Source organism: Artibeus jamaicensis, unplaced genomic scaffold (genome assembly GCF_021234435.1).
Source record: "Artibeus jamaicensis isolate MK-2021 breed Jamaican fruit bat unplaced genomic scaffold, CSHL_Jam_final scaffold_474, whole genome shotgun sequence".
Taxonomy (NCBI): Eukaryota; Metazoa; Chordata; class Mammalia; order Chiroptera; family Phyllostomidae; genus Artibeus; species Artibeus jamaicensis.
This window is the reverse complement of record NW_026522046.1, coordinates 40,330,831-40,357,603: the sequence shown is the minus strand read 5'-3', so window position 1 is coordinate 40,357,603 and position 26,773 is coordinate 40,330,831. Positions and strand designations below refer to the sequence as shown.

Here is a 26,773-nt window from a genome sequence, read left to right as displayed (position 1 = left end):
GAGCCCGGACGTGCTTGTGTGGGCGGGGGGCAGAGGCATGGAAAGGGCTGCCAGGGTCCTTGTACACGTGATGGGACCCCACTAGTGAGCGGGGGACCCAGTGCCACACCCTGAGGTGCAGAGCTCAGCTGCTCAGCTGGGGGAGCTCCCCTCCCCCCCTCTGCTGCCTGGCCTGGGAGGGGGCCTCATCCTCACATGGGGACCAGGTTGACCCACAGACAGTGCCCAGGACATGTTTGGAGTCAGACATGACTGACTCCTACTATTTGTCCAGATGGTGACACTCTCACCTGCTGGACTTAGAGATGGAACACAAGAGAGAGTTGCTGTTGCTGAGGGTGTCCATCTTGTCACTGGGATCACAGACCTTCCAGGAATGGGGGTCACCAGGAGACAGCAGATCAAAGGTGAGCATGGATCTGGTCCCAGCAATGCAGCTCATGCCCCTAGATCCAGCTGTGCCTGAAGGTGGTCAGCTTGGCTTTTGAGCAGGGGGAGTTGTGTGTGCTCAGTGACAGTTGAGCAGCTTGGTCAGGTTTCTGTTCTCTTGACTGACACATAGCTTTGAAAGAGCTGGGTGTCCAAAATCAGAGAACCCATCGCTGGAGAAGGCCCAGGCACGGCTGCCCACAGCCCTAGCTGTGTGGGTATCTGGCCTCCTCTTGGGCATCTCGAGGGATGGGGACTCCATTCTGCAGAGCCGTTCACTTGGGGAGTAGCTCAGTCCCTGGTTCTTTCCCCTGAGTTGGTTGCCCTGGAGCTTCTTCCAGAGGCCTCATGGGGTCGGCATGTGGACGGGAGCTCCCAGCCCAGCACCACATCCTCATGCACACGGGATGCTCCTTGGGGCCCAAGGCCATGAGTTTGGTTATTAGCTCCCTGCCTGGTTGTACAGGATGGCTGAGTGCTGGGTTTATCTCATCCCTGGTCACGCTGCACCCAGAGTTAATTGGCTGTGTCACTGCCTCCCTGAACAAGGACCAGGTTTGATTGCAGAGAACAGGGAAGGCAGGAGGGTACGGCTCACCTGAGCGGAGGGAACATTCATCTCAGGTCAGGGCCCCTCACTAGAGCTGCTGACTTCCTTCGAGGTCACCAAATGATTAGAATTTCAAACCCCCAAAGTGCAGGCCCTTCTCTGTGATGTCACTCAACCCAGCCAGCAGGTCTGAGGCCAGCAAGATGAGGCCTCCAAAGTCCCAATGTCTGTATTCAATGGCCCACCTTTGTTTTTAAAAGATTAGATGGAAATTGTTGAAAATGGAAGTTCAGTGGTTTGTCAGGATCAGCAGGAGGCGGCGCTGCTGAGGGGAGAGTGTGCCACAGGGGAGGTGGGAGGGGGCCCCTGGCCTAGGCTCCCCCCCCTCCCGGTGGGAGTCACAGTCTCCAAGTGTCCCAGGAAGAGGGGTGAACTGAGGGGCTGTGGGCTGGAGAGTCTCCTGTGCCCCTCAGTTTGCTCCGACCCCCAGCTCAGGAAACCGCCGTGGATCCAGGACCTGGGGCATCTGAGCCTCCTTGCCCTCCCCTCCTACAAAGGGAGTGGCTCCACTCGTCCAGCCTCTCACCAGAGCCCAGCTTGGCCTGGGCCCTGTGGGGACTCCTGGTGACCTTCCTGTCCCTTTCTGGACCCTTCCTCTGCTTCCTGCCCAGCCCCCTTTCTGCTGGCCTGGGGATCCATGACCCCCTCCCTGCCCCATGCTGCCCCGTGAATCCCTGCTTGGGCTGCTAGGAGCTGCTTTCTGCTGCCTGACCCAGCCTGATGTGAGTGCCTTCGAGGCCTTTGCCCAGCTGTTCGTGCTCCTCAAAGTCCCTCCACCTGGATCTGTCTTGTCGCAGACGTCCTGGAACAGGTGCAGTGACCCACCTCATCCCCCCTCTTGGAGCTGACACCCTCCGACCTGGATCAGGGGCCTGTGTGCTCACCCAGCACCAGCTGGACCCGCAGGCAGAGTTGGTTCTTTGTGCCCCAGCGCCCTCCGATGGGTGGTGCTCGTGACCCCTTCCTCTGGAGCACAGGTTTCCCTCCCAGCAGCCCCCGCTCTCAGCTCTAACTTGTGTTCCCATGTCCCCACCATCAGAGTGCTCACTCTCAGGCTCCCAGAGGTTTATCCTCTGCTAACCCACTGTGTGGACCACCCGACAGGCCTCAGGTCGGGGGATGGGAGCAGGAGGCCAGAGAGGAATTTGTTGCAAGGTGCAGACAGCAGAGAAAAGGGGGACAGATTGCAGGGCCCTTCCAGCAGCCCCGAGAGTACCTCAGAATTTCAGCTTTCTAGAAAATTCATTTTATTAATATTTGAACGTACAAATGTAAATAGAATAAATATTTCATCATTTCACCCTGCACAGCCAACACTGCTGGAGCCCTGCGAGTGTTCAGGGCAGACTTCAGAAGCCTGGGAAGGAGATGGAGCACCCAGGGCGCGGGCCCCGACCCCGCCGCGTCCCAGCTGCTGGGCTCAGCAGAAGCGCCCTGTGTGCCCGCCCGTCACACGGCATGTGCTCGCCATCCACCGCCGTTTGCCCAGGTGTCCCTTTAGTCAGGGTTCCCAGTTGGAAGGGACAGGGTGGGGCCGACCCATGTGCCTGGTGGCATTCCCACCAGTGGCAGCAGGCTGAGGCCTTGAAAACCTGCTGGGGAGGGGCGGAGCCTGAGGAGAGCAGCTTGCCTGCCAGGCCCCTCCCGGGTGGCCGCACCCCTGCAGCAAGGGGGGGGGGGCTTCTCGGACAAGTGCTGCCACCCAGTCCGTGCGTGTTGCAGTGACAGTCACAAATGCACAGGCAGCAACCTGGACAATGGTGTCAATATGGACCAGTTTCTGCATGAACAGGCCAAATCACTCAAGACCTGCAGTGGGACTTTCTAGCACTCCTAGACAGGAGAGGGATCACTTCACAGCCCCCGCCCCCACCTGGCTCCGGGAGGCAGTGGTTCACCTCTCTCCGACTCACACAAGGTCACACTTACGGCAAAAGGGCAGCACCAAGGGCTCTGCTCTGGGGGCCGACACAGGAGTTGCGATGACTGACCCACAGGCCGTATCACACCAAATCCTTGGGCCTCACCGGCTCTGCAGCCCCGCTGGGGTGGGAGCTGGTCGCCCGCCCTTGACTCACTGGGAAAACCCTCCCGACTGTGGAAACCACGCTGTGGGCCCTGCTGGCGGCTGAGGCGGGGTTTCAGACCCTGACAGAAGACAGAGCCAGAGTCCCCAGAAAGCGGCAGCGCCTTTTCATAGGTGGCAGCAGCTGGAGAAGACACTGAGAAGGGGGCGCAGCCCCAGGGGTAGCGTGGCACACACTTTGGCTTGTGAGGTGGCACATTGTGCCCACGTGTGGCCTCTGGGTCTGAGACCCTGAGCCATGACAGTTTGCTGTCTAGCTGCTGGCCAGGGGCAGGAGTGACCCCATGGTGACCTGTGTCCTTACAGGAAGCCAGCAAGCCCACTGAGTGTAAAACGGGTGCAAGGCATGGGGCCCCCGAGGTGCCAGCTTAGTACGCGATCTTCCAGTGCGTGGGCTGCTCGCACACCTTCTCCTGGTCCCCACAGAAGCGGTTGTACGTGGTCTTGGGGTCCAGCCCTAGGATCTCTCTTTCCTCATGAATCCGAAAGGAGAACGTGGAGACCGAGGTGCCGATGAAGAACCTGCAAAGCAACCGCGGAGGTCACCAGAGTCGCATGGAACAGGTCCGGTGCTCAAAGACCCTCAGACGCCTGCCCAACCCCCGGGCCCTGGCACTCTGTGGCTGTCATTACGGCTGAGTGGCCAGGGCTGGCAGGACAGAGCAGACCCTGGAGGAGCCCACAGGCCGGGCTGGGGAGTGCCTGGCTGAGTCTCGGGTGCTCAGGAGACAGACAGCCCTGCAGGGGGCAGACTCGAGACACCTGCTAGATTCTGGCTTCAACAGGCGAGGGCCTAGAACCACTAGCAAGACTGTGGTGGTGGGAAGTAGTCACCTGCAGCCGCCAGCCCCTCCAGCACCGCTGTCTGGGAACAAAGGCACAGAGTCTGCCCCGCAAGACGCCTGCCAGGTTTGGGTCTGTGGAAGGCAGGTGGCAGAAGCACTAAGCACAAAAATCCACAGAACCCGGGGGCTGAGGAGACAGGGCTGTCAGGCTCTGGTTTAGAAGCCTGAGGGGAGGGGGCTGGCCGAGGTACAGGCCAAGTCTCTCAGCCCCAACCCACCTCCATCCCTGCCAGGGCTGAGCCTGCCCCACAACTCCACCTGCTCAGCGGAGGAAAAGGGCCTCTTGCCCTGGAGAAGGGCGTCCCTGGGCCTTTGCTATAGCACCCAGCACGCCCAAGAATAGATGCAAGTGCCAACCCATGAAAGCCAGACTCGAGTGGCCACCCAGGGGTCTGAGAACCCCAAGGACAGAAGGAAAACTGGCTACTCACTCCACTTTTACTTTCCATCTTACTGCAAGTGTTCTCTCTGACTTCCTCCCAGCACCAACAGGCGGGAGTCCACAGAGGGACCCACAGGGGGACCCGGGACCTGTTCTCCCTTGGGCAGCCCGCCGCCTACAAGGGCGACCCCACGACAGAGACAAGACCGAGGGCGCGTGCTTTCCGACTCGGCTCACCCTGGGCTCAGTCTCCACGGATGCAACCCAGGCGGGGCTGCTCCTGGCCGGCAGGACTGGGATGGAGGTGGGCCACACTGGCCCTCCTCTGACAACGTTAGGCAGAGGGGAGGCTTTGGGTAAAGCAACGGGGATAGTGCACCACGGGCCAAAGGAATGAGACCCTGAGACCACCCAAGGCCCACTGAGCCCAACGTGACAAGGGACTTAACAGTGGGGCAGACATGCAGCAGTGACCAACGCGGGCCCAGAACTCTGCCAGTCCTGAGTGTCTGGTATCGGGACTGGTCAACCTCAGCCCGGAGCACCTGGCGTGTGAGCAGATCCACTGGTCGATGATGGCCACACCCCCGTCTTTGTAGAGCTCCAGCTCCTCCCACGTGGGCTCGAACCTCACCATCTCCGGTAGCAGCTTTTTCAGCTCCTCGTGTTCTGCAAATTAAAAGGAGACACTGAGCAGGGGTATACAGGTGCCAACAGGCGTCTGCCCACCAGGAGGACAGGCTGATTTCTAGGGAACTGGCTAACGAGGCAAAGGGGACAAAACCACAAAACTCCGGTTCCCCTCCTAGCGTCACGGGTCCGTGTCCATGCCCAGGTCCACCCAGAACGCACCCGGGGCAGGAAGAGACGGGCGCAAGCCGGCACTGCTCACCCGTCCTGACAGCGTCTGTGGCCACAAACACTCTGTCCAGCCCGTGGCTCTCCATGAGGCTGCGGATCCTCTTCACAGCGCCGTCCAGACTGGGCACGTCCTCCCTGTGGCCCCAGATGAAGTCTTTCCTTCTCAGGTGGACGGCGAGGTACGGGCCCCCCCGCGAGGAGCCCAGCCTGACCTGGCAGAGCAAGACCGGGACACGAGGAGGTGGACCCACGAGCTGTGTCAGCGTGCAGGTGCTGGCACGCGGGGGGCGCAGAGCGGACTCGGGTCCACACGCAGCGTCCTCTGCGCGTCTCCCTGAGGCGCTCAGGCGGACAGGGTGTCTGTAAGGCTGGAGTCACTAATTATCACAGCCTTCGGTCCGAACAGAAGAGTAAATAAAGTGCTGGAGAAAGTGATACACACTGGATAAAAGACAAAAGCTTCCACTTCACGTCTTCCTGGTGGAGACCGCCCATAGACCACTAACGAGTGCCCAGGCAACGCCACCCCAGGTGAAAATGGCCAAAGGCCCCGCAGCAGAACAAACCAGTGAAATGGTGTTCCTCTCTATGAAGCAGTTTGCTGCTAAAAACCACAACTTGAAAAAGCAACATTTGTTTAAGTTGCGGGAAAACTCAACCTTTTAGAAGAACAATCCTTAAAAAGGCTGATGGCAGACCGAGAGGCTAAGCGGTGCTTTTGGGGGTGTGGGGGCGTCCCGCCCTCTTCCCCTTTACTGCTCTTGTCTTGTAGAGCAGGCGACATGGAACGCAGCAGGACCTCCTCCTGTCGCCATCGTCTCAGCCCCAGAGCGACCCTCAGGGCTGCTGGAACCCGCAGTAACTCCCCTTCCCTTCCCTGCAGGGACATGGTCCTAGCAATGGCCCTGAATTTGCACCGGTCAGTGTGTGCGTGTGTGTGGGCCAGGGAGCGGGGTCCCCAGTAAGTGGCATCCACGGGGAATTACAGCAATGAGTGTGGACTGTGTTAGGGGAGGTGCCACCAAAGGTGACAATCATGCCACCCCCACCTGCTGTAAAGTAAGGGGTTCGTTATCCTGCATCTGGAAGGACAGTTCACTTTTCCCCCGAACTGAAGAGGCAGGACCTACCTTCATCTTGGTCCAGTCCTCCTCGTAGGGGATCCCGTCGGCCTCGTCCGTGGAGTTAAGGTGTTTGCTTCGGAACTCGTCGCCTGCCGCCCGCAGGCGCTCGGCAAACACCATGCTCCGCCGTGTCTGGGTGTGGAGACAGCCCAGCTGAGCACCCCAGCCCGTGTGCTCGCTCAGCCCCTACCCGGACCCCTGCAACAAGCCCCTGGGGCCCTGCCAAATCCAGGGCCCACTCCCAAAATCTAACGGAAATGCCAAGGACGCCAAGCTGGCCGAGCCATGCGTGGTCCCTACTCAGCCACGGGGCTGTCCAGCAGGGTGACGAGGTGGCGACCGTTAGCGAGTTGGTCAGTGAGGAGAGTGCTCACGAGGACACTGACCCACCACGGGCTCTGCAGGCCAACAGCCACGACCCCGTGCCCTCCCCAGCAGGGCCAAGCCCTGACTGTGACTGGCACTGTGGGGGAGCTCTTATAGGGGGACCTGAAAGGCTAGTGGGGGGCCCACAATGCTGAAGGCACAGGACTGTTACATCGACAGTGACAATGATGGCAATTCATGCTTCTGAAAGGACCTGCTGAGAAGGCGCCCAGGTCACATGGCCAGGTCTCACCTGTCCCCTGCTCAGCCCGCCCACAAGAGGCCCACAGCCCTGGACAGGGCAGACCCTGACCACAGAGGAGGTCTGTGGCTGCACGGGGGACGTGACTCCCATTTCTTCAGCCTCCTGACCCACAGCAACAGGGTGTGGGCGCCCCCAGGAGGAGGGCGAGCCCATTACCTCACGGCTGAGAAGCAACCTGGGCGCTGCCCTTTATCACGCAGCAGGTGTACAGACGGCAGGACACAAATTGCTGTGTTCCCCTTTAAATAAATTGGCTGCCATATAAAACAAACCTGCAGCTCCTCAATGAACAAACCTGGGAACCCGTGTAGATGACAAAAATCAAGCCAACTGCATGACTGGGCTGCCCCCAAGGGCGGTGCCAGAGCACAGAGGGTCCCACAGACTGGCCTTATCCAGGGCCTCTAGGAGGTGACCAGGTGGAGGGCACCTGAAGCCCACAGGTGAGAGAAAACATTTGCCTTGAAGGTGAGATCGGTGTTTTTTCTTTAAGGCAGCTGGAATTTACCTAAAAACCTGCATTTTTATTTTCAGCACCGACATCTCCTAAGAAGCAATCTCTCCCCACATGCTAGGATCTGGGTGATGCTGGGAGCCGAGGGGGCGGAGCCAACCCAGCAGGGGCAGGTGCCCCCGCCCGTCCCCGATCCTTCAGGACACCTGCACACAGCCTCCAGGAGAGCCACCCCTCGCCCAGCAGAGCCCTGGGGCCAGGCCCCAGAGAGGTGGGAACAGTGCCCCCTACAGGCTTCTCTCAGGACGCGCTTCCTGCCTGTCCCACGGCAGTGAGGACCGGGCCTCTTTTCCGAGCCAGTGGCCTGACCAGCCAGCTGCCACCCGCGCCCCCACGTCAGCAGCCTCACGCTGCTGCCAGGAGAGAAGCCGCTCTCTGAGCTCTACCACCCTTCACGCACGATGGCCGTGGCATCAAGCCAGCCAGAGCCAGTGGCCCATCGAAGCAGAGATGCAGCTCCCGTGGCAGAAAATACCCTACTTGTCAAAGCTGAAGAGAGATGAGCAGAAAAGCCCTCGACGCACATACTGAAGGATGAGGTGGCAGGAAAGGACAGGCTGCTGCAGATGTGGGGGCAGCTGACAGTCACCCAGGCTCCCACCCTGAGACCTGGCCACACCCTCACCCTGGGGCACCCCGAGTGTGGTGGGGAGAATCCACGGCCATACCCACACCCAATACTACTCAGAACCTCACGGTTTCGGTCAGCAAGGTTGAAAACAAGAGCGGCAGACAGTCTTAGATTTTCAAAAACTGAACAAATTAGAACACTGTACGGCACTTCGGGGCGATGCCCGGGCAGCACTCACGTCCCAGTACTCCTTCCCTCCGTAGTGGTCGTGCAGGAGGTTCTCGGCTCTGTCTAACATCACGGACCTATTTTTGAACAACAGAAAAAGAGAGAGGAGAGTTTAGCTTTAAGAACGGTTACTGAACTTCACATGCGCCAGACAGCACCGTCAGCGTGGTGCCGGGGCCACTGGGGTGAATTCTGAGAGGGCACTGACTTCGTGGGTCACCAGGGCGCAAGTGGGTAGCTACTGCTGACCCTCCAAGCAGCAGCTGCCTGGGCCCCCACACCGTATTTCCGAGAGAGTTCTAATTTCTAGGTGGCTCAAAGCATTCATGGGGTTGCTCCTGTCCCAGCCCCTGCACCAGAGGTCACGAGCCTACTTGTGACTATTGATGTAAAAAAGAAAACAAACCAATCGAATAAAACTAGCAAACAGAAACTGGCAGTCTACTGAGGAAGTGACCCATGTAACCAACACGGTTCACGCCAGGAATAAAAGACGGTTCAACAATAGAAAATCTGTTACTCAACTCCACACGTCAGCAGGTAAAGGGCAAAGCCACATAGCGGTGGCTTCCACCACAAAGGCATGGGGGCGTTTACTCCCAGCTTTAAAAAACGGCCAGTAAAACGGGGATGAGGAACTCCTTACGCTGTTTGTGTTTCTCAGGCCAAAGCTGGTACCATCTTCAGTGACGACCGTTTGTTCCTGCCCTGCAGAGCGAGGGCCAAGAGAGGCTGTGCTTGAGGTCACCAGACCACCTGCAGCACCAGCACGCAGAGGGGACACTCCAGAAAGAGGCCCGCATCCACTGGGGATGGGTGACGCGGGGGCAGGACAGACGTGGAGAGGAGGCCATGCTGGGGAGATGGGGCAGGTGGCCGGGGGCTGCACTGCAACAGAACCAGGCCTCCGTGGTCGGAGCGCAATGTGGAAACTCAGACTATGAAAGTGGAACTTGAAAGAATTGTTAAGAATATTGAGATGGTAAAGGTTGGGGGAAAAAACCCAGAAACCATTGAAGAACAGACACAGAAACTGGCAAGACTTCAGCAGGTTCAGAAAAACTTCAGAAGAGCTTTTCACTCTGAAATCATAGAACCACAGACTAACAGCAGGGGTCCACTTTTCACTTACCAGTTCAGGACCCCAGCTCCCTGCCCGGGGGCGCCGTGTGGGGTGAGTCCCACCGGTGCTGTGCATCACTATGCACACCCCACAGCCCCAGTCACTTCTACTCTGGGTCCGAGCCTCCAGTTCTCCTCCCCCACTTGTGGGCAAAAATGTTTCCTGTTTTTGTTTTTTTTTTTAAAGATTTTATTTATTTTTAGAGATAGAGAAGGAGAGAAATATCAATGCATGGTTGCCTCTCGTGAGTCCCCTGCTGGGAACTGGCCTGCAACCCAGGCATGCGCCCTGACTGGGAACCGAACCGTGATCATGTGGTTTGCAGGCCCACGCTCAATCCACTGAGCTACACCAGCCAGGGCTGTTTCCTGTTTTTAACACCAAGAACCAACCAACCGACCAACCCACCAAAGACCACCTCCTTGGGCTGGTTCAGCTAAGTCCCGTAATCTGGGCTGAGACCACCGCAGAAGAACGTGGTGACCCCCTGGGTCTTCCGCACCCAGGGACATCAACCTCGCCGAGGAAACGCAGAGCATGACTCCATTCGTGTCTAAGAGAGGGGGTGCACACACCCAAACACTCGACGGAGGCAAAAAAGCCCTGGGAAGAAACGAAGTGGCTGGACACAGTGGCAGGGTGCGGGGTTGGCGCGAGAAGGGCCCGTGTCACAATGAAACACAGCACTGCCCACAGAAATGCGCATTTCCGCTGTGTGTGCCGTTAAGCCAGGGCTCTGCCCCTGGCTGTCCAGGCACCGTACGGCAGGAGCTGCCTTTGCCGCTGCCCTCGCTCCTAAATCGAGGGGCCTGCACTCTGGGCACGTGTCTCCTTTTGTGCGTGCTGCATTCTTACCTGTGAGACGCATAGAAAAGCGACTAGTAAGCTTACACGTCCCTCAGGTCCAAACTTCAGCCAGATCTGCTTTTGAAACCCAAGCGTTTTTTAGTGAGGAGGCTGGCTTAGGAACCAGCAAAGCCAGAGCTCACGGCTGGGCCCGTGAGCCGACTTTTCCGTGAGTGAAAACCTGGTTCCTTCAGCAGAGGTCTGCTGGCCTCTGACAGACCTACTGCGTGCTGCCTGCAAAGGCCTACTTAGCGTGCCCCCCGTGGTCCTAATGCAGGGAAAAGGGGCTGAAAGGGATGAGGCAGGGCCCTGCCTGGCACCCTGGAGCACGGGGCAGGACTGTGATCCTGCTGTGACCCCCGGAAAACAGTCAGGCCTCAGTCGGGCCTCGGAGATGCCCTAAGGCTTCCCTGGGCGCTGAGCTCCCCAGGGCTCAACGGCATCAGTGAGGCCGTCACGGGAGGCCTGCCCTCATGTGCCTGCTTCGGACTAAAGGCAGCTCAGAAGGGCTTCTTATTTCAGGGTCCCATGTCCCCCAGCAACTCAACCTGCAGGAATCTTCTAAGAACATTACTGCCTGGCTGCCAAGACCCCGTGCAGCTCCCTAGTTAGTGTTTCACAAACCAAACTGGTGGACTCAGGCCTTCGCAGGCACCTCTCAGCGCCACCCAGTGGTGAGCGAGGGCTGCTGCAGTCCAAGAGGCACCAGGCCACCAGGGAGAGGACAGTGCAGGGGGATGGCGTGGGGGGCCTAATACACTTCCAGCAGGAGTGGCCAGAAGCAGCTGCCCAGAGAAGCATTTCTGGGAGAGGCTCCAGACACTTCTCTGACCTCACCAAGGTCAGGTTCAAGGGGTTGCACAGGAAAGCCTCATTTCAGAGGTGACCCAAATAGGGAGCATTGGGCTCCTGCACCACCGAGCACTCAAGGCCAGTTCTGGCTGGCTGCCCCAGCACCACAGCATCACAGTGGGTCATTTCAGAACCCTCCCGGCCCTGCCCTTCCAGCTCCGTCTCTGCCCTCACCTGACTCAGCCACATGTCCTCATTGCTACAGGAACACTTGGCCGTCACCAGGGCAGATGAAGAAAATAAAATTGGTGCCCCTCCTAGTCCAGCCCACCACCTTCATCCTGTCCTCCCCTCTTCACTGCCCCTCCCCCAAGGGCCCCTTTCACCCCCACTGCACCCAGTGGGGCCTCAGCCGGTTCCCATCACCTCGAACAGGGGCCCCGACTGAAACAGGTGTGAGTGACTCCACTAGCCACCAGCCGTAGCACTGGCGGTGTGTCCCCGCCACGCAGTTCAAAGGAGGGGCAGCTCTGAGGGGCACCTGCCCATGGGGACCACAGGAGGCACCTGTAGCACAGCCTCCGTGCCACTGAGCCAAACTGAGGGCCTTTTCCTGGCCTTTCCCCAAGGACACACGCAGCCTCCTCCTGGAAGCCAACGCCTGTCCTGCCTGGCTGTGGGGTGGGTGTGGGGGAGGGCACAAGGTCTAACTCTCCAGGGACCCCACACAGGTCAATGTCAGAAGGCATTCCAATGCCACCAGGACAGAGCACACACATGCGCACACAGCCACACATGCACAGTCATGGCACACCTGCTCACACAACACACCCACATGCACATGTGCACACACACACATGCAGCCACATGTGCATAGGTGCACCCATGCATATTTGCATACGTGCAGATACACACATGCACAAATTCACACATACGCATGCGCACATGCACACCCTCACGTACTGGCCCGTCACCTACCGTGCTGACGTGTTTCTCAAAAGCACAGGCGCGATGATGGATGCCGATCCTTGAACAGACAGACAGGACACGTTTAGACCCCTTGTTTCTTCGTAACCCCAAAACCATCCTCTGGAAAAGAAGAGCCACAGGAGCCCTCAGTTCAGCTTGTTCCCACAGGCAGTGAGCGACACCTGGATGCACACGCGTCACCTTGACCTTGATACGCTCAATGTTTCCCGTGGTGACAGCCTATTGGTCCTGATCAGCAGTAGGGACGTCCGTGTGAGAATTTTCGAAGAAACCATCAATTCTGCCCGACCCCACGAGACCACTGCAGTTCCTTCCAGGAAGTGGGACGGTACAGGGACGGAAAGGCAGGGGGAGCCCAGAAGGAACCGGATGGAAGTGACCCTTCACGCTTCAGTGCCAGAGTTGTGAGGGTGACGGTCCCTAAAACACAGCTCTTCCGAAGAGCTGCGGTGTCTGTCGCTCAGTGTCAGAGCCACTGATGCGGAAGCCCTCCCACCAAGAGGCCTTCTGATGGCAACTTACAACTGTGGTGACAGGACCGCCGCTCCTGGGACCTGGTTCAAGTACAATGAACACGGGGAAAGGTAAACGTGTCTCAGCCAGGTGTTTTTAAAGTGGCCTGAGGCCTCTGTGAACGGGACAAGGAGGCCGGCGCACTGCTGGGAGGCTGAAAGGAGACCTTCCCCTTAGGAAGCAGCCGGCAGCTGGCGAGTGGGGAGTGTGGTCACGTGGTCCCACATGCCACTCCGGAGGCCAGGGGATGACCTCAGACCCATCACTGGGCACGGGGAAAGCTCGCATGTCCTACCTGTAGTACTCGTGCTTGTCCTGCGAATACAGCAGCGGGTCAAGGCAGGGCCGGTCGTCGACCTTCTCTTCCCAGGTCCCCTCTTTCCACCCTTCTGCGTAACCTTGCAGGACGTACACCTGGTCGATGAAGGGCCCACCGGACTCTGGAGGAGACCAAGCACTCACCGTAAGCGGTAACCTAAGCACAAGTGTGGCCCACGTTGGACTGCCATTGACAGAGAATCATCACTTTACTTAAGGCCCCCTTCTTTCCCAGGACTGGAGGAAGCTCGCCAAAGCGGAGCTGGCACGGAACAAAGGACCTCAGGGCACAGGGTCCCTACAGGGGTGAGGGTTCAACTCGGGCTGCTCCTATGGGCTCTTCTTCGCCCTGACGCCCTGACCTTTTACAGCACCTGGGCTTGCCCTTGGGCTTCTCCTCACTCCTGCACCCCCACTTCCTTCACGCTAGCCACAGACCCCACTCCCTCCCTCATCCTCCTTTCTGGGGTTCCTCCTTGGCTGGCCCCCCCACTGTGCCTCCAAGGCATCAGCATGCTCCCCCCCCCCGACCATCCCCCCACCCCCACCCCACAGCTTGCTCTCGACCCGTGAGGCCATCCAAACTACACCTCCCTGGATGCCTTCCCCGGCCATGGCCACCCGCGTCTCCCACACTGTGGGGGGCCCCCCTTTCCTTCTCTCCATTCACTCCTCAGCATCTCAAATGCCGCCCACTGCAGTGACTCATTTACGTCTTTACCTGCTGCTCCTCACCCCCACAGGAGCTCCAGGAGAGTAGGGGCCTAGGTCCCCCTTACCCACCCACACCCAGAATGTATGCGCCACATCTGTGGTGGTCAAAGATTTGTTCAAAGATGGGATGAATAAGCCAAGTGACTAGAGCGATGGCAAGTGAAATCCTGGTGTCTTTTGCACACTCACTCTTGCTCGGGCACTAACATCTGCATGGCGGTGGCACCTGATGCCAGAGCTCCAGGGGCTCCTCTTAAGCGAGGGGGAAGTGATGCAGCACCAAGAGGCCAGTACATGGCCGGCTGCTCTGCTGCACGCACCCCAGCACCCCATCCCGGGATGGGAACCCAGGCCTGTCTCCCTCTGAAAGGAAGGAAACAGCTAAGCAGAGTCAGCTAATCAGACAGGGCGGAGGCAGAGCCGTCTGGCCCACCTCCAAGCACGTCACCCGGGGCAGTCTGTCCTCCTCCCTGCACCCGCACCCCCCCCCCCGGCAGCTCCAGCTCTGGGGATGAAGTCTGGGGAGCAGGAGGGAGGACACCTGCCTCCTGTCCCCACCTACTCTCAGTTTCCAGTCACTAGACACAATCTCAAATGGCTAAGGCCCAGCCCTGACCCTGTGCCCACCTCTCAGGATACCTGCCACCCCACCCTGCAGGAAGGTGAAGGGCAGGTTCTCTGAGAGGCTCCGTAACCAGGGTTCAGACCAAGGGCAGATGGTTTCCTAGGCTAAATCAAGTCGGATTAAATACCCGGCTACATCTTTCATCTTGGGTTCGGGAGAAAGTGTTCCAACAATACTTTGTACAGCCTCAGAGTTTGTCTCTTCCAAGCAGATACTCCCAGTGCTGTTCTGGGCCTGCTGCACTCACAGGGCTGACTCTGCCACAGAACCCTATCAAAGTGACAGGGCCTACGGTGCAGTGAAAACAGAACTTGAAAAATGAAGATGTGCGAGCCACCATCCTCAGTGTGAGCAGTGATTCTAGGCTGTCCAGGTCACTGCAGAGTAGGAACTCACTCCACAGTATGGGCGGCACAGAGACCTGATCCACCAGTGACTGTTACAGAGTATCAGCAGCTTGGAGACTGTGGCTCATCAACAAATGTTACAGTGTATCAGTGACCTGAAGACTGACCGGCTCTCCTAGGCCTCTCCAGAGAAGGGGAAAAGAGGTATCACTGACTTTTTATGTCTTCTAAACAAAACAACAGTAAGTTCTAAATACCTTTATTCTAAAAAAAATCTTCAACTCTTCTCTCTCTAAAAAATTAAAAAGGGAAGATTAAGCAGGACTAAACGAAACAATGTACTGTTGCAAGTCTTCACCGGCACCACAGTGGACATCATGGGTCAGTGCCACGCATGCGTCATGTTTCCCTTCAGGCGAAATGACCTCTCCTGCACAGGGAGCCGAGTCCCACAGGGACAGCCCCTCTGCGGCCGTGGTGTTCTTGCAGCAACTCTAACTCTCCCTCCTTGACCCACCAGGCTACCGCGGTTGTCAGAGGTGAGGGGGCACAGAGCTCACACACTTCGGATCTGCTGGTTCTTTAGAAAAACCGAGGCAAGACCAAGCCCACTATGTGGTGTGGGAAATGGAAGGATACGGGGCCCCTCCATAGGCTAAGGTGACGACGATGGGTGCAGTGAGAAAGCCCGCTGGCCGAGCTCCCGGCCGGACCTACCATGCACAGCAGAGCCACCACCTCACCTGCAATGAACTGCTCATATTCAATGACGGGGATGTTTCTGTTGAGACTTGGAAGATCAAAAAAGTCGGACCAGGGAATTCGGACCTGGTGAATGTCGGGGCTCTGCCAGTGGTAGAGACGGCCCCAGGGGGGCAGCACCAGCACCCACTCCTCAGTCTTCAGCAGGGTCTTCAGGAGGGAGGCGATTCGGATGTACACATCCCTGCGGAGGTTGAAACCCTCTGGGGGGTTGACATCATACAGAAGGTACCTGGCAGGGAGGAGCAGGACAGTGATGCTTCAGCGAGGAGGCTTCTGGACAGAAAACCCAGGCACAGCCACAACCCACAGCTGATCGCCCACCATGGGGCTTTCTAGTCTGTGCAGTGGAGGCAGCTGCTCACCCACTTCCATCTGACCCACCAGCAGAAGCAACATCTGCTTAACGACTAGCAATAATGCACAAATAAGCCCAGCAGTCTACAGCCAACGTCACACTCCAGCAATTACTGAAGACCCCAAAAGACTGCTGTTTCCGTGTGTTAACGATATAGATAATTCCTGTGTTAAAAGTAAACGTAAGCATGTTGAAAGGAATAAATCTATTACATGTTATCATTAACATTTTAAAGTGAAAAGGAAGTATATTTTCAAGACGAAAATAATTAGTGAAAACAGTGGCAATGTTCGTAATTTCTGCAAGTCTGGTGTGGTTGATAGCTGGATTCTCACATCTGCTGCTGCGTTCAATGTGTTGTGGTATCACAGGTGGTCTCTGGAAAAACCTTCCAGTAAACAAGGGGAAGAAAGAGAGTGAAAAAGGCAAGGACCACCCTGGTATTACTACAAATGTGGCATGACACCGCAGGGGGTCCCTGGACACACTTCTGAGAACTGCCCTATCCAAAGCAACACTACCGCTGCGAACACGCAGGCAGGGGTGCTCAGCTTCTACACGATAGTTACCGCCAGCCTCAACTCCTCTCTTCTCCATATTGGTTTTCCCCCCAACTTCTGTTACTACTGATGAAGCTAGGTGTAATCCCTGGCTTGGGCCTGCAAACACCCAAAGGAAGGACCCATCTACCATCTCTGCACCCCCTCACCAAGCACAGGGTCTGTTTTGTACAAGATGACCTGCACTGATCCAACATCTGGATGGAAGCTGAAAGACTCCGTGCGGATAAACAGGGCTGCACTTTCTTAAGATCCACCCCCTTCGAACACGTGATTCTGAGACTCCGCTTCAGTTAACAGCGTCCTCGGGCCTGACCCTGACCCACAGCCAGGCCTTCCTGGGGTCTCCTGGGGTCGCGACCTCCCACAGTGACCCGGGCTCGCATCTCACTCCCCTGGCCCGGGTTACTAGCCCCGCCCCCACCACCCCACGATTCCCGCCGATTGCACGTAAGCGCGTTTACCTTCTGCGGGACGCTGCTCCCGACAGGATGTCGGCCGCCGACTGGCCGGGCCAGAACTCCTCGCCCGAGGCCCAGACCGACTGCCAGGACACTGCCCCGAGAAGTAAGCAGACGACGCACAGCGCCGCCATGGCCCCGGGCGGCCACGCACTTCCGGCGAGCACGCCCCGCCCCGGAAGCATCCGCCCGGAATTCCTGCGGTAGCGTCTACCGTAGCCACGGCAACGCCGTTAGTCCCGCCCCGCACGTGCATCCCAAGTCCTCCGAAGTTTGGATTTCTCTCGAGTCTCACGAGCGCGGGAGCTGGGGTCCCGGGATGAGGTACGCGCCTTGGACTGGGCGGGGACGCGCATTCAGGAGCAAGAACATCGCCTCCTACGGGCTGGGGAGGGTCTCGGCCGGAGCTCTGCGTCGCTCACTTGGCTAGTGAGGCAGCGCTGGGGCAGCACTCGGCCCTTGCTGGCAGGTGCCCGGCCTTGCTCCAGACCCCGGGCTCCACGTGGTGACTCTACCCCTGCTCATTCCAGGAAGTCGAGGTGCCTTGTGCGGCCCTTGCACCATTGTTTCTCCGGGAACACCTCACGGAGAAAGAGGCCCAGGGGCTGTCCACGTCGGGTACCCACTCCCCAGTTCATTACCCGTCACCCGAAGGAAGTGTGCCTTCTCTTTCCTCCCTTACCCTCCCGCCTCTGCTGCTAGACTCCTGGATTATTTACCAGGAGTGACTGGGAGAGGTTTTATGCGTGTTTCATTAAGAGAAAAAAAATAAATGTTTATACGAATAACTGGAACTGGCTTCCTTCTGCACAACAGTCGGATAGTTGATTTATTGTCTGGGTGTGCAGTTTGGAGAAAGGGCTGGCTCACAGGCGACTCCCAGCAGCGTCCATCTGCACCCACTTGGCCACCAGAGGGCAGTAGAGCCCTTTCTTCCCAAGCCTCACGGCTCTGGAGGGATGGTGGGGAAAGAGGCGGAAGGGAACAGGGCCATATAAGGAGCCTCCAGATAGGACGAAGGAGCGGGGTGTCTCAGACCTGGGCCCACGTCTTTCTGCCCTGGGAACACCCAGAGCTACCGCTCCCTGGATTGGCCCAGCTCCCCCAGAAATGAGCCGCAGGACCGTCACCTAAGAAAGGGAAAGGATCCCCCATTTGTCCTGAGGTTCAGGCTGGTGTGGTTTGTGAATCCCGGGGCCATTGTTTTGATCCCCTTTGGGCCCAGGCGTCTCATCTTTCCCCACAGTTCTTAGAAGTTCCAATGCTGGATGGCGAACCCCAGCCCTGGAGTGAGAGAGACATGGGTAGAACTCTGAGCCCTGCTCTCTCTGAAGGACAGAGAGACTCTTCCAGAAGCTGGGATTCCACAGTAGGAAGCAGAGTGAAGGGAGGGAGGTGGGACAGACACCTGCCGGGCTGGAGGGTGTGTGTGTGTGTCCTCTTCAGAGAGGGGAGCAGACCATGTGTCCCAGGGGACCCCAGTGCTCCTGCTGCTCAGCTTGGTCCAGTCATGTCGCCAAGCTGCAGCCACATTCACAATCACCTCCCAGCCCGTGAGGGGGAGTCCCTGGGGTAGGGCAGAGGAGGGGGTGGAAGGGGAGACCTTAGGGAGGCCTGGTCAGCAGTCGCAGTGGCAGGGATGGAGTGGGGGTTGGGGCAAGGAGGACAGGCTGAGAATCTGTCCCACGGCGTCTCTGAGGTCAACACTGGCAAATGTCAAAGAGTGCATACATTGTTTCATTAAACAGACTGCTTATTTATGTTTGGGAGCCGGTTTCAAGGACTCATCTCAGCCCTCTCAGATGATAACATCAACAGAGCCACAAACAGATGGGGTGGCGGGGAGGGCGTCTGGGTGCTCCTCCTTGGAAGGAAGCACAGCACAGGGGCTTCTGGTGATTCAAAAGGAGACCCCAAATGGCTACCAACTCTACAGCACTTTTGCCCTTTTAGCTCTGGGGCTCTGCATCTGACCAGGATTGCAAATTCTTCCAGCAGAGTCCCCCAAACTGCAGAGGGTGGATCATGGGGGTTACATTTAGACCCAGCCCATGAGAACCCAGAAAGGGGTGGAGGGGTCCTTATCCAGGGTCTCCTGGGCCTAGTACACTGTATTCCAGTCGCAAACTCCTCTGTACCCTGAGGGACCCTCAGAAGCAGGTATGGCTGGGGGCTCTGTCCTCATCTGCCAGTGGGGGCAGCCTGCCCATCTCTAGGGCCCGTAGAGAAGGTGCAGCCAGGTGGAAAGGAGAGTGTGAGCGAGGGCACTGTGTGCCGGAGGGTGAAACATTTCATTTTTCAAATGCACAGCCATTGTCCTATCGTCATTTATTGGAAAAGGTACCCTTTCTTCGCTGACATGAAATGCTACCTTCATCATAAACTGAGTTCCCTGAACTGTATGGTGCTGACCCAGGTCCGGTCCTGCCCCGTGCACCTGTTTGTCCATTTCCACACAACAGCCATGCATCCTCTGTGATGGCTCCACAGCGGGTTCCTTGTCCACATCCTCGTAAAAGCACTTCTGAGCTAATCTCATACACTTTCTCTTCCTTATGAAGCGTAGGACTCACTGTTTCTACCCACCCCTGTCGGGAATTTTTCAGGATCACACGGAGCGGTGGGCATACTTTGGAAGCTGATGAGCAGGAGATCTGGAATCTGGCTCTGGGGTGAGTCTCGACTCATTTAAACTTCAGTGAAGTTTTCTAGTTTTCTCTTGTGTCAGATTCACTCACTTAGTTCTTCATCTATTTATGAGTTTTATTTCTGTCATGAATGGGACACTTGCTGATGAATCATCATAATTTTATATACTGTTGTTTTAATAAATGTCATTGTTTTTGTGTGTTGACTTTAGAATTTGCCACTTGTAATTCTAATGATTGCCAGTTGGTTGTTTTAGATTTTCTAGAGAAATAGTCATATAATTATGCAAATGATTGTGTTTCTATCTGTCTTTTTAGTATTTGTACTTCACCTATGTTTTCTTGTATTATCTTATTTGCTGGATGCAAACATACAATCAGTCATCTTTTTCTTGTTTCTGGCTATAGTGTGAGTGGTTCTAATGCGGGGGTCTGCAAACCATGGCTGGGGACCAGATCCTGCTCACGGTGGTCTCTCTTTGTAAATGAAGCACACTGCCAGGCCCATTCATTTACATGTTGTCTAATGGGTGCTTTCATACTGTGGCATGTTAATTAGTTGGGACAGAGGCCATTTGACCTGAAAAACCTAAACTATTTGCTCTCCGACCCTTTGGAGAAGTTTGCTGACCCCTGTTTTAATGTACTGAGGTTGAGGAGTTTTCCTCCCATTCTCAGCTTCCTGAAGATTTCTGCTTGTGTGTGCTTGAAACTTAGTAATAAGAGTTACATTTTGCCAAATGCTTTTGCAGGACTAACTATCTTTTGAGATGCTCAAGGATTTTCCTCTTCTTAATCTCTTAATGTAGCAACTCATCCTTGCATTCCTGAGATGAGCTTTACTTGCCCCTGATGTATTGGGTGCTGTTTGTTCATGCATTTATTTAGGGTAATTATGTCCCTGTTACAAATCACATGTTCCTATCAGCGTGCGTGCATTATCCCACCCTGGGGGGCATGTGCTGAGAAAGGTTCATATCATAAGAGACAAATGATCATGTGACATCTGCCAGTCCCCATTCAGAATCTGGGAAACACCCAACTAAGTGGCGATATAAACCTGCTACAAAACCTTGTTACAAACACGGCAAGAGCATGGTGAGCATGTGGTTAGTATGGCCACAGTGCCGGGGCTGACGCAGGTTTGCAGACTGTGTGGCTCGGCTCCTTTTCTGTGGGAGAGATAACAGGCTTCTGGCTGAAGGCGCCAGACCAGAGTCGGAGCTGGAGAAGGCGGGCCGGGCTCTTATCTCAGCCGTCTGCCTGGGAACCTTCCGGACCAGATGGTCACATCTGGGCAAGTAGCTCCAAAGGGGCTTAGAATCAGAGCCTGCAGCAGTGCTGAGGGCGTGGCATGCTGGGTGATTTCACGATCACGTGCGTTCGGTGTCAGACACTGACTGCTAGGGCACATCGAGGAAGGCCAGCACGTGCTGAAGGCTTGCCCAGTGGCTCCTTGGAGCCTCTTTGGGCTGCTTGGAGGTGGGCACCCCGGGGACCCTTGGGCTGTAAGGACAGAACTGAGCTCTCAGGGGCTTGAGCTAAGAGATGCATGTTCTGGAGTTTAGAGGTAAATAGCCAGAGGGAGAGGCTGATGAACCAGGTGCCTCAGATATGCCCCAGCCCTCACTACCTCTATTGCTCCGTCTCCCTCTCCTCCCCCCACCCTCTCTCTTCTCTCTCTCTCATTTCCATGTCTCCACCCACCTCTCCCCCCCACCCTCCATTGTGGGCACTCACTGCCCAAGGGGGCAGCCACAGAGAAGCTGGCAGAATACACTTCTGGAAAGATGGGCTGGGCACAGAGCAGGCTGCCCCAGGGAAGCCCTGGAGCCACACCTGTGGGGCTGCCCTTGACGACAGGTGGGAGAGATACGGGAAGTAGGTGGGCATTGGATAGAAATCACCTGCTTTAACAGATACAAAAAACTGTCAAGTAATTAGGCATGTCTAGCCCCGATCCCCGTCGTGTCCCCACCACGTACCAGGCCACTGAGCAAGGTGCATGTTTTCCAAACACAAGTTTCTGGAGGTAAAGGCTGGGCCCTGGACTCCTCAGAAGTGCAGGCTTAGCATTTAAGCCACCCAGCCGCCAGCTGGTCCCGGGTCTGGGGACCGGGTCTGGGAAAGATTTCCCAGAGTTGACCAGTTCCTCCAAAACCCTGGGGGCATGTGGGAATTGTCCCATCAGAGCTCAGGATGGAATTTCTGCCTCTAACTGGGCAGCTTGCTGCAAACCACGACTTTCTATCTTAATCCCATGGGACTGGGAAAGCCCGGATCATAAGACCATCAGACAAATTCCTCTGAAGGCTAACAGGCACTGGCCTGGCTGCGAAGGACAGTCAGGCTCCTGGGAACCTCCTCTGTCCCAGAATTCACCTCCACCCCAGGCATCCACCCTGCCCCTGCCCCGCTCATGGGGCTCTCCTGCAGGCACCCTGCTTCCCTCGGCCCAAGTTCATCCTCATGCTCGCCACCTTGCTTCCCCAGCCCTGGGGAATCTCGGAATAGCTGGCGAGGATGCTTCCCTGGGCCTGTCCTGCACCACCTGTCTCAGACACCCCAACAGACCAGGTCCCGGTCCCTCATTGACTAACCCTTCCCTTGCGCTGGTTCATCCCCAGCACAAGCACTTTCTATCCTAAACCAAAGCAGCCTACCTAAGGTGAAGTTTGCAGGTGGGTGGGGGGCCACATGCACCCCTCTCTGTGCTGTCCCTCATGTCCCACCGGCCCACCAGTGCTGCCCTGGATGAGGCCAGTGGCCACCTCCACATTTCAAATCTGGCAAAGCTGTGGCTTCACCCACCCCAGCCCAATAGTGGCCTTGGCCCCTGCCGCTGCGTTTGGTGCCGGGGATACTCTTTGTGCCCTCATGTTGTCTCGTTCCCTGCGGCCTCCCTCTCCTGTCACACACTGAGTCCTTTGCTGAAAACGGGGGAAGGAGCAGCCCCGGCCCTAACATCCGGGAGGATCTGTGGTCCCTGCATCCCAGGAACCCTCTTGCTCTGCCCTGTGTTGGGGGGGATAGCACTTGGGCTGCTCCCCCTGTGCTGTGCGCTGCCCAGGCCATGGCTTCTTCAGTCTGCACAGCACCCTGGGAGGAGCACCTGTTGCCAGGTCACGGGGACCCAAAGGAGGTGAGACATGCTGTCTCAGCCCCGGCCTCTGGCCTGCCGTGCCTGCCTCCCTGCCAGCCCCTGGCCCGCTCTTCCTGGGGTCTCTCCACCCGGCCCCCAGACTTTAGCAGCCTCCCGGCAGACACTGGACTCAGGTCTGGCCAATGGGCAAGTCTTCCTCTGGGTCCTGCCACGAGCCAGGCCCGGAGGTCAGGGCCCAGGGTGAGGCCTGGCAGGGGCTCCCTGAGGACACCACAAAAGCAGCCGGCAGTGGAGGCCAGACACTGCTGACCTTCAGGGGCATGCAGCTGGGCCAGCGGTCACCGCTCCAGCAGTGACCATGAACATGGGTACAGGTGGCAGTGGGGAGCCGAGTCCTGTGGCTGGAAGGAGGGCACCCTGATCCCCATTTGCCTGTGGCCTTCTTGGGACAAGGTTGCTGAGCCACCGGGGTCAGACTTGGCGCACCCTTCTCCACGCCCTGCTGCCTTCAGTGCTGCCCGCGTGGCTGCTGCCCAGGGCTGCCTGTGACATCTGGGTCATGGTGTCAGCCAAGTGCCCCCAGGCCACGACACTGGCTCTACCCAGAGGAAGGAGGCTTCTCTGACCAGCCCTCAGGGCCGTGACCTTTAAGTAGCCAGACAGCTTGGACCCACGCTGCAGACAGCATAGCAAAGTGGGGCTGGTGTGGGCAGCCCAGCGTGTGCCTGGCACTTCGAGCGCTGCCTCACTGATATGACTGGCCATTGGGAGCCTCATGTGGCAGCGGGCATTTGCCATGGAGGAGGGTCAGATATGCTTGGTGTGGGGCGGGGCCTGGGTTGGGGAGATGCAAGCCGGACTGATGGGCTGGGAGGGGTGGGAACTGGGATGCTGACATGAAGTCAGATAAGTGACTTCACAATGAGTCCCAGCAGCGCTGCTGCCCTTAGTAGTTAAAGTATTTCCTCGGAGATGCTGGAGTCTGAAGCTCAGCTTCCTAACAGCCAGAAGAAGGGGCGGAGGGGTGGGGCCAGGCAAGGAAGCATTTGTAGGTGGTTTTATCCCAAAAATATTCTTTGAAGCCGCCACCCTCCCACTCAGAGGAAATGGCCCAGCCCTCGGCAGGTTGACTGGGGAACTGTCCCCCGAGCCTCGCCCTGGCGCCATAATGCGGCCCCAGGGACTGTCCCCAAACACTGGCCTCACTCCCTGGAGTGTGGACAGGCCCCTCCAGCATCTGGAGGGGACCATCATCACTGCTCTGATCAGGATGGGCCTGTGACAAAGCCAGCTGCAGCCTCCAGGGCCCCCAGCGAGCGTGTGGGGAACCCATCAGTGTCTGTGTGCTGTCGGGAGGCTGGATGGCTTTTCCTTCTGTTCCCCGAAGCTCATGTCCGTGGTCCTGGCCAGGAGTTGCTGGGGGGTGGGGTGCTGGCGTCCGGCTCCATGCCGGCGCCAGGGGCTCACAGGAATAGGGTCCACGGAGAGGGACAGGCCAGCCTGCCCTGCTGTAACAGCTGCCACTCACCCACCAGGTGCTTATTTTGTTGAAATAAGGACAAAATAAAATTGGGCAAAATTACCACCTGGGTTATAGAAATCAGAGGGCCCTGTGAAATTGGCACATGCACCCTATGAAATGTGCCTGGGGACCTTTACTGTGACGTTTACCAAAGGGGAGAGGAGTGACGAGCAGCCGACCAACTAACTCCCCACTCCTCCTTCCTGGACCTCCAGCCCAGGCCAGACCCCATGGCACCCTCTTGGAGTACCGATGGCCCAGTGGGACTGGCACTTCCGTCCTCTCTGCCTGCGGCTCCTGCTGGCTTTACAAGCTGCTGGGGCTCAGAGCCCTTCCTTCCAGCTCCCACTGCATCCCACAGCCCCACCTCTGCAAAGCCTTTCCCGGGATCTCTGAAGCTCTGAAGGCTGCCATGGTGGATGGTGCTGGTTTCCAGAGCCAAGTCACCACTGAGCTCACCCAAAGACAGTGCTTGGGAGTCTTGGACATGCCTCAAGTCCTTGAGAGCACTCTTTCTCCTCAAGTGCACCCAGTTCCCTTCCGCACACCCCAGCCCCAAGCAGCCTTCAGGGCCAGTTTGAATGACCTGTTCTCAGAAACCTGGGAAGTCAGGCCATGGAAACCCTCCCATCACACAACCGAGGGCATCTTTTCCCTCCAGCACCTTAAAATAACAGGATAAGATCTGGGCGAGGATGACCGCTCCCTGGCAGGGAGCTTCCTGCAGACAGGTGCCCTGTTTCAGTCACCGCCGGTCCGCCATCGCGGCAGGAAGGTTACCCTTGTGGTCTGTCTCAGTGCCAGAGGCTGCGTCTCTGCAGCCTGGGGGCTCCTGACAGTGTCTGGGCCACAGTATCAACCTCCTATTTCACACCCGTCATGACTCTGCTTGTCATTGGTTTGAAATCATTTCATATTGGCTCTTTGTGGGACTAACTCAATAATCGGCACAGATAGGACTCTTTGTAAACCACATTTGCTCAACCTGGTGTCGGGGCGGTCACAGGTTGTGTTCTCATCCATGCATGGGCAGACTTGGGGTTCTGGGGAAGATGTAGGGCCCGTGCTGGCCGTCCACCTGGGCCCAGGGAGGGCTGGGCGTGAGCTGTGGTCAGGGGTTCCTCCTGGGCCCACTAGAAAGCACACCCCCACACCCAGCAGCTACGGGGTGGGGGGAGGAAGGAGTGGATGCAGAGGGGTGACGGCCAACGCCCCACGCTCGGAGGTGGGCCAGGTGGGCCGGGCCAGGAGAAGCACTGGCTTCGGCTTCGGCTTCGGCTTCGGGAGGCAGAGAGTCAGCAGAGCTGAGGCAAGGCCCGGCCCTGCTGGGTGGGGGATGGTGCTGCCGGAGGTGAGCTGGTGAGCCTGCCAGTCAAATACAATCAGAACTTCCCAGTGGAGGAGGTGGAGGCTGTAACCACTCGGGTCCTACTGCCCCCGGTGGAGGTCCCCAGCCTCCTGCCCATCCCCACGGAGATTCTGCATCAGGGCTCTAGGAGGGAGCCTGGGAATGTGGATGTTTAAGAAGAACCTTGTGGGAATCCGACCACCAGGGAAATGGGAACCTAGTAAGAGTGGCTGAGGGGCCCTCCTGGAGCTCTGGGGCCACCCCAAGGCTGGCCAGTGAGCCCCTGTGTCCTGGAGGTTGTGGTGCCAGTGACCCTGGGCCCTCCTCCGCCACCCGGTCCAGCTCAGCTGTGAGGCGAAGGTCAGTACAGTTGGCCTGTGGACTGTGGCCGTGTATCTACCTGGACCTCAGGGCGTGGTCCTGGGAGCAAGAACCTCTCTGTGGTCTCCGCCGGGGAGCGGCTTCCTCCCCCTCCTCCAGGTCTGCAGAAGGCAGGTGCCAGCCAGCACCTCCACATGACGGCAGCCTCAGGGCCAGAGTGGGAACCAGCCACACAAGGAATTGCTTTTTCTTAACGTGCTTTTTACCTCAAACCAATTTCAAACACATTGAAAAGTTGCAAGAGCAGGGAGTAGAGAATACCCACATATTCACCAGCCAGGGGCCTGTTCAAGTTTTGCCAGTGGTTCCAGTAATGTCCTTTACGGCCAAATATCCAGTGTAGGTTGCCATGTCCCCATATCCCCCTCAGTCTGGAGCACTCCTCAGCCTTTCCTGACTGTTGTGACTACAGTGTTGTTGAAGATGAAATGTCCCTGATTTGGGTTGTCTGGAGTGCCACTCATCTGCACGCGCCCTGTTGGGCGGTGAATGTGTCCCCACGTCCACTGCTGGAGGAGCTACTCTGCCCATCCGCGGGGGTCTCCGTGGGAAAGTGAGCTCCAGTTGTAGTTTGTACACGTTTTGTGGGGGACATGCAGGAGTCTGAGCCATTTGCACCACTGAGTTGTTGTTTCCGGTTGTCCTCATCACCTGAATTGTTACGGTGGCAACTACACGGTGACAACTACACAGTGACTTCCTATGTCCATCATTTACCAGCTGGAATTCTATGGTAAGGAGAGCCTTCTCTTCTCCCATCTGATAATGGAGGTGTTTATGTCAGCAGAGCTTCACAGTCCCATTTTGTGCAGTTACTGCCCTTCTTTATTCTGTTTTGATGCTCGAACTTGTCCCAGCAGGAGCCCCTTCTGGCTGGTTCCTGCTGGTGTGGCTCAGTGGACTGAGCATTGGCCGGTGATCAGAAAGGTCACTGGTTTAATTCCTGGTCAGGGCAGATGCCTGCATTGTGGGCCAGGTCCCTGGTTGGGGGCGTGTGAGAGGCAAACACACATTGACGTTTCTCTCCCTCTTTCTCCCTCCCTTCCCCTCTCTCTAAAAATAAATAAATAAGTAAATAAAT

General features: G+C 57.2%; 1 protein-coding gene across 1 annotated transcript; it reads right to left on the bottom strand.

Annotated features, from left to right (window-relative positions):
• Positions 1–3,375: 3,375 nt before the first annotated feature.
• On the bottom strand, positions 3,376–16,844 carry POFUT2 (protein O-fucosyltransferase 2). Its single transcript, XM_037158204.2, has 9 exons — positions 16,694–16,844; positions 15,293–15,543; positions 12,841–12,985; positions 12,021–12,131; positions 8,292–8,358; positions 6,344–6,469; positions 5,245–5,425; positions 4,898–5,021; positions 3,376–3,647 (listed from the first exon to the last, which is right to left on the bottom strand). Exons 1-9 carry the CDS (start codon positions 16,822–16,824, stop codon positions 3,494–3,496), a joined length of 1,290 nt encoding a protein of 429 aa, XP_037014099.2. The 5' UTR covers positions 16,825–16,844; the 3' UTR covers positions 3,376–3,493.
• Positions 16,845–26,773: the final 9,929 nt, after the last annotated feature.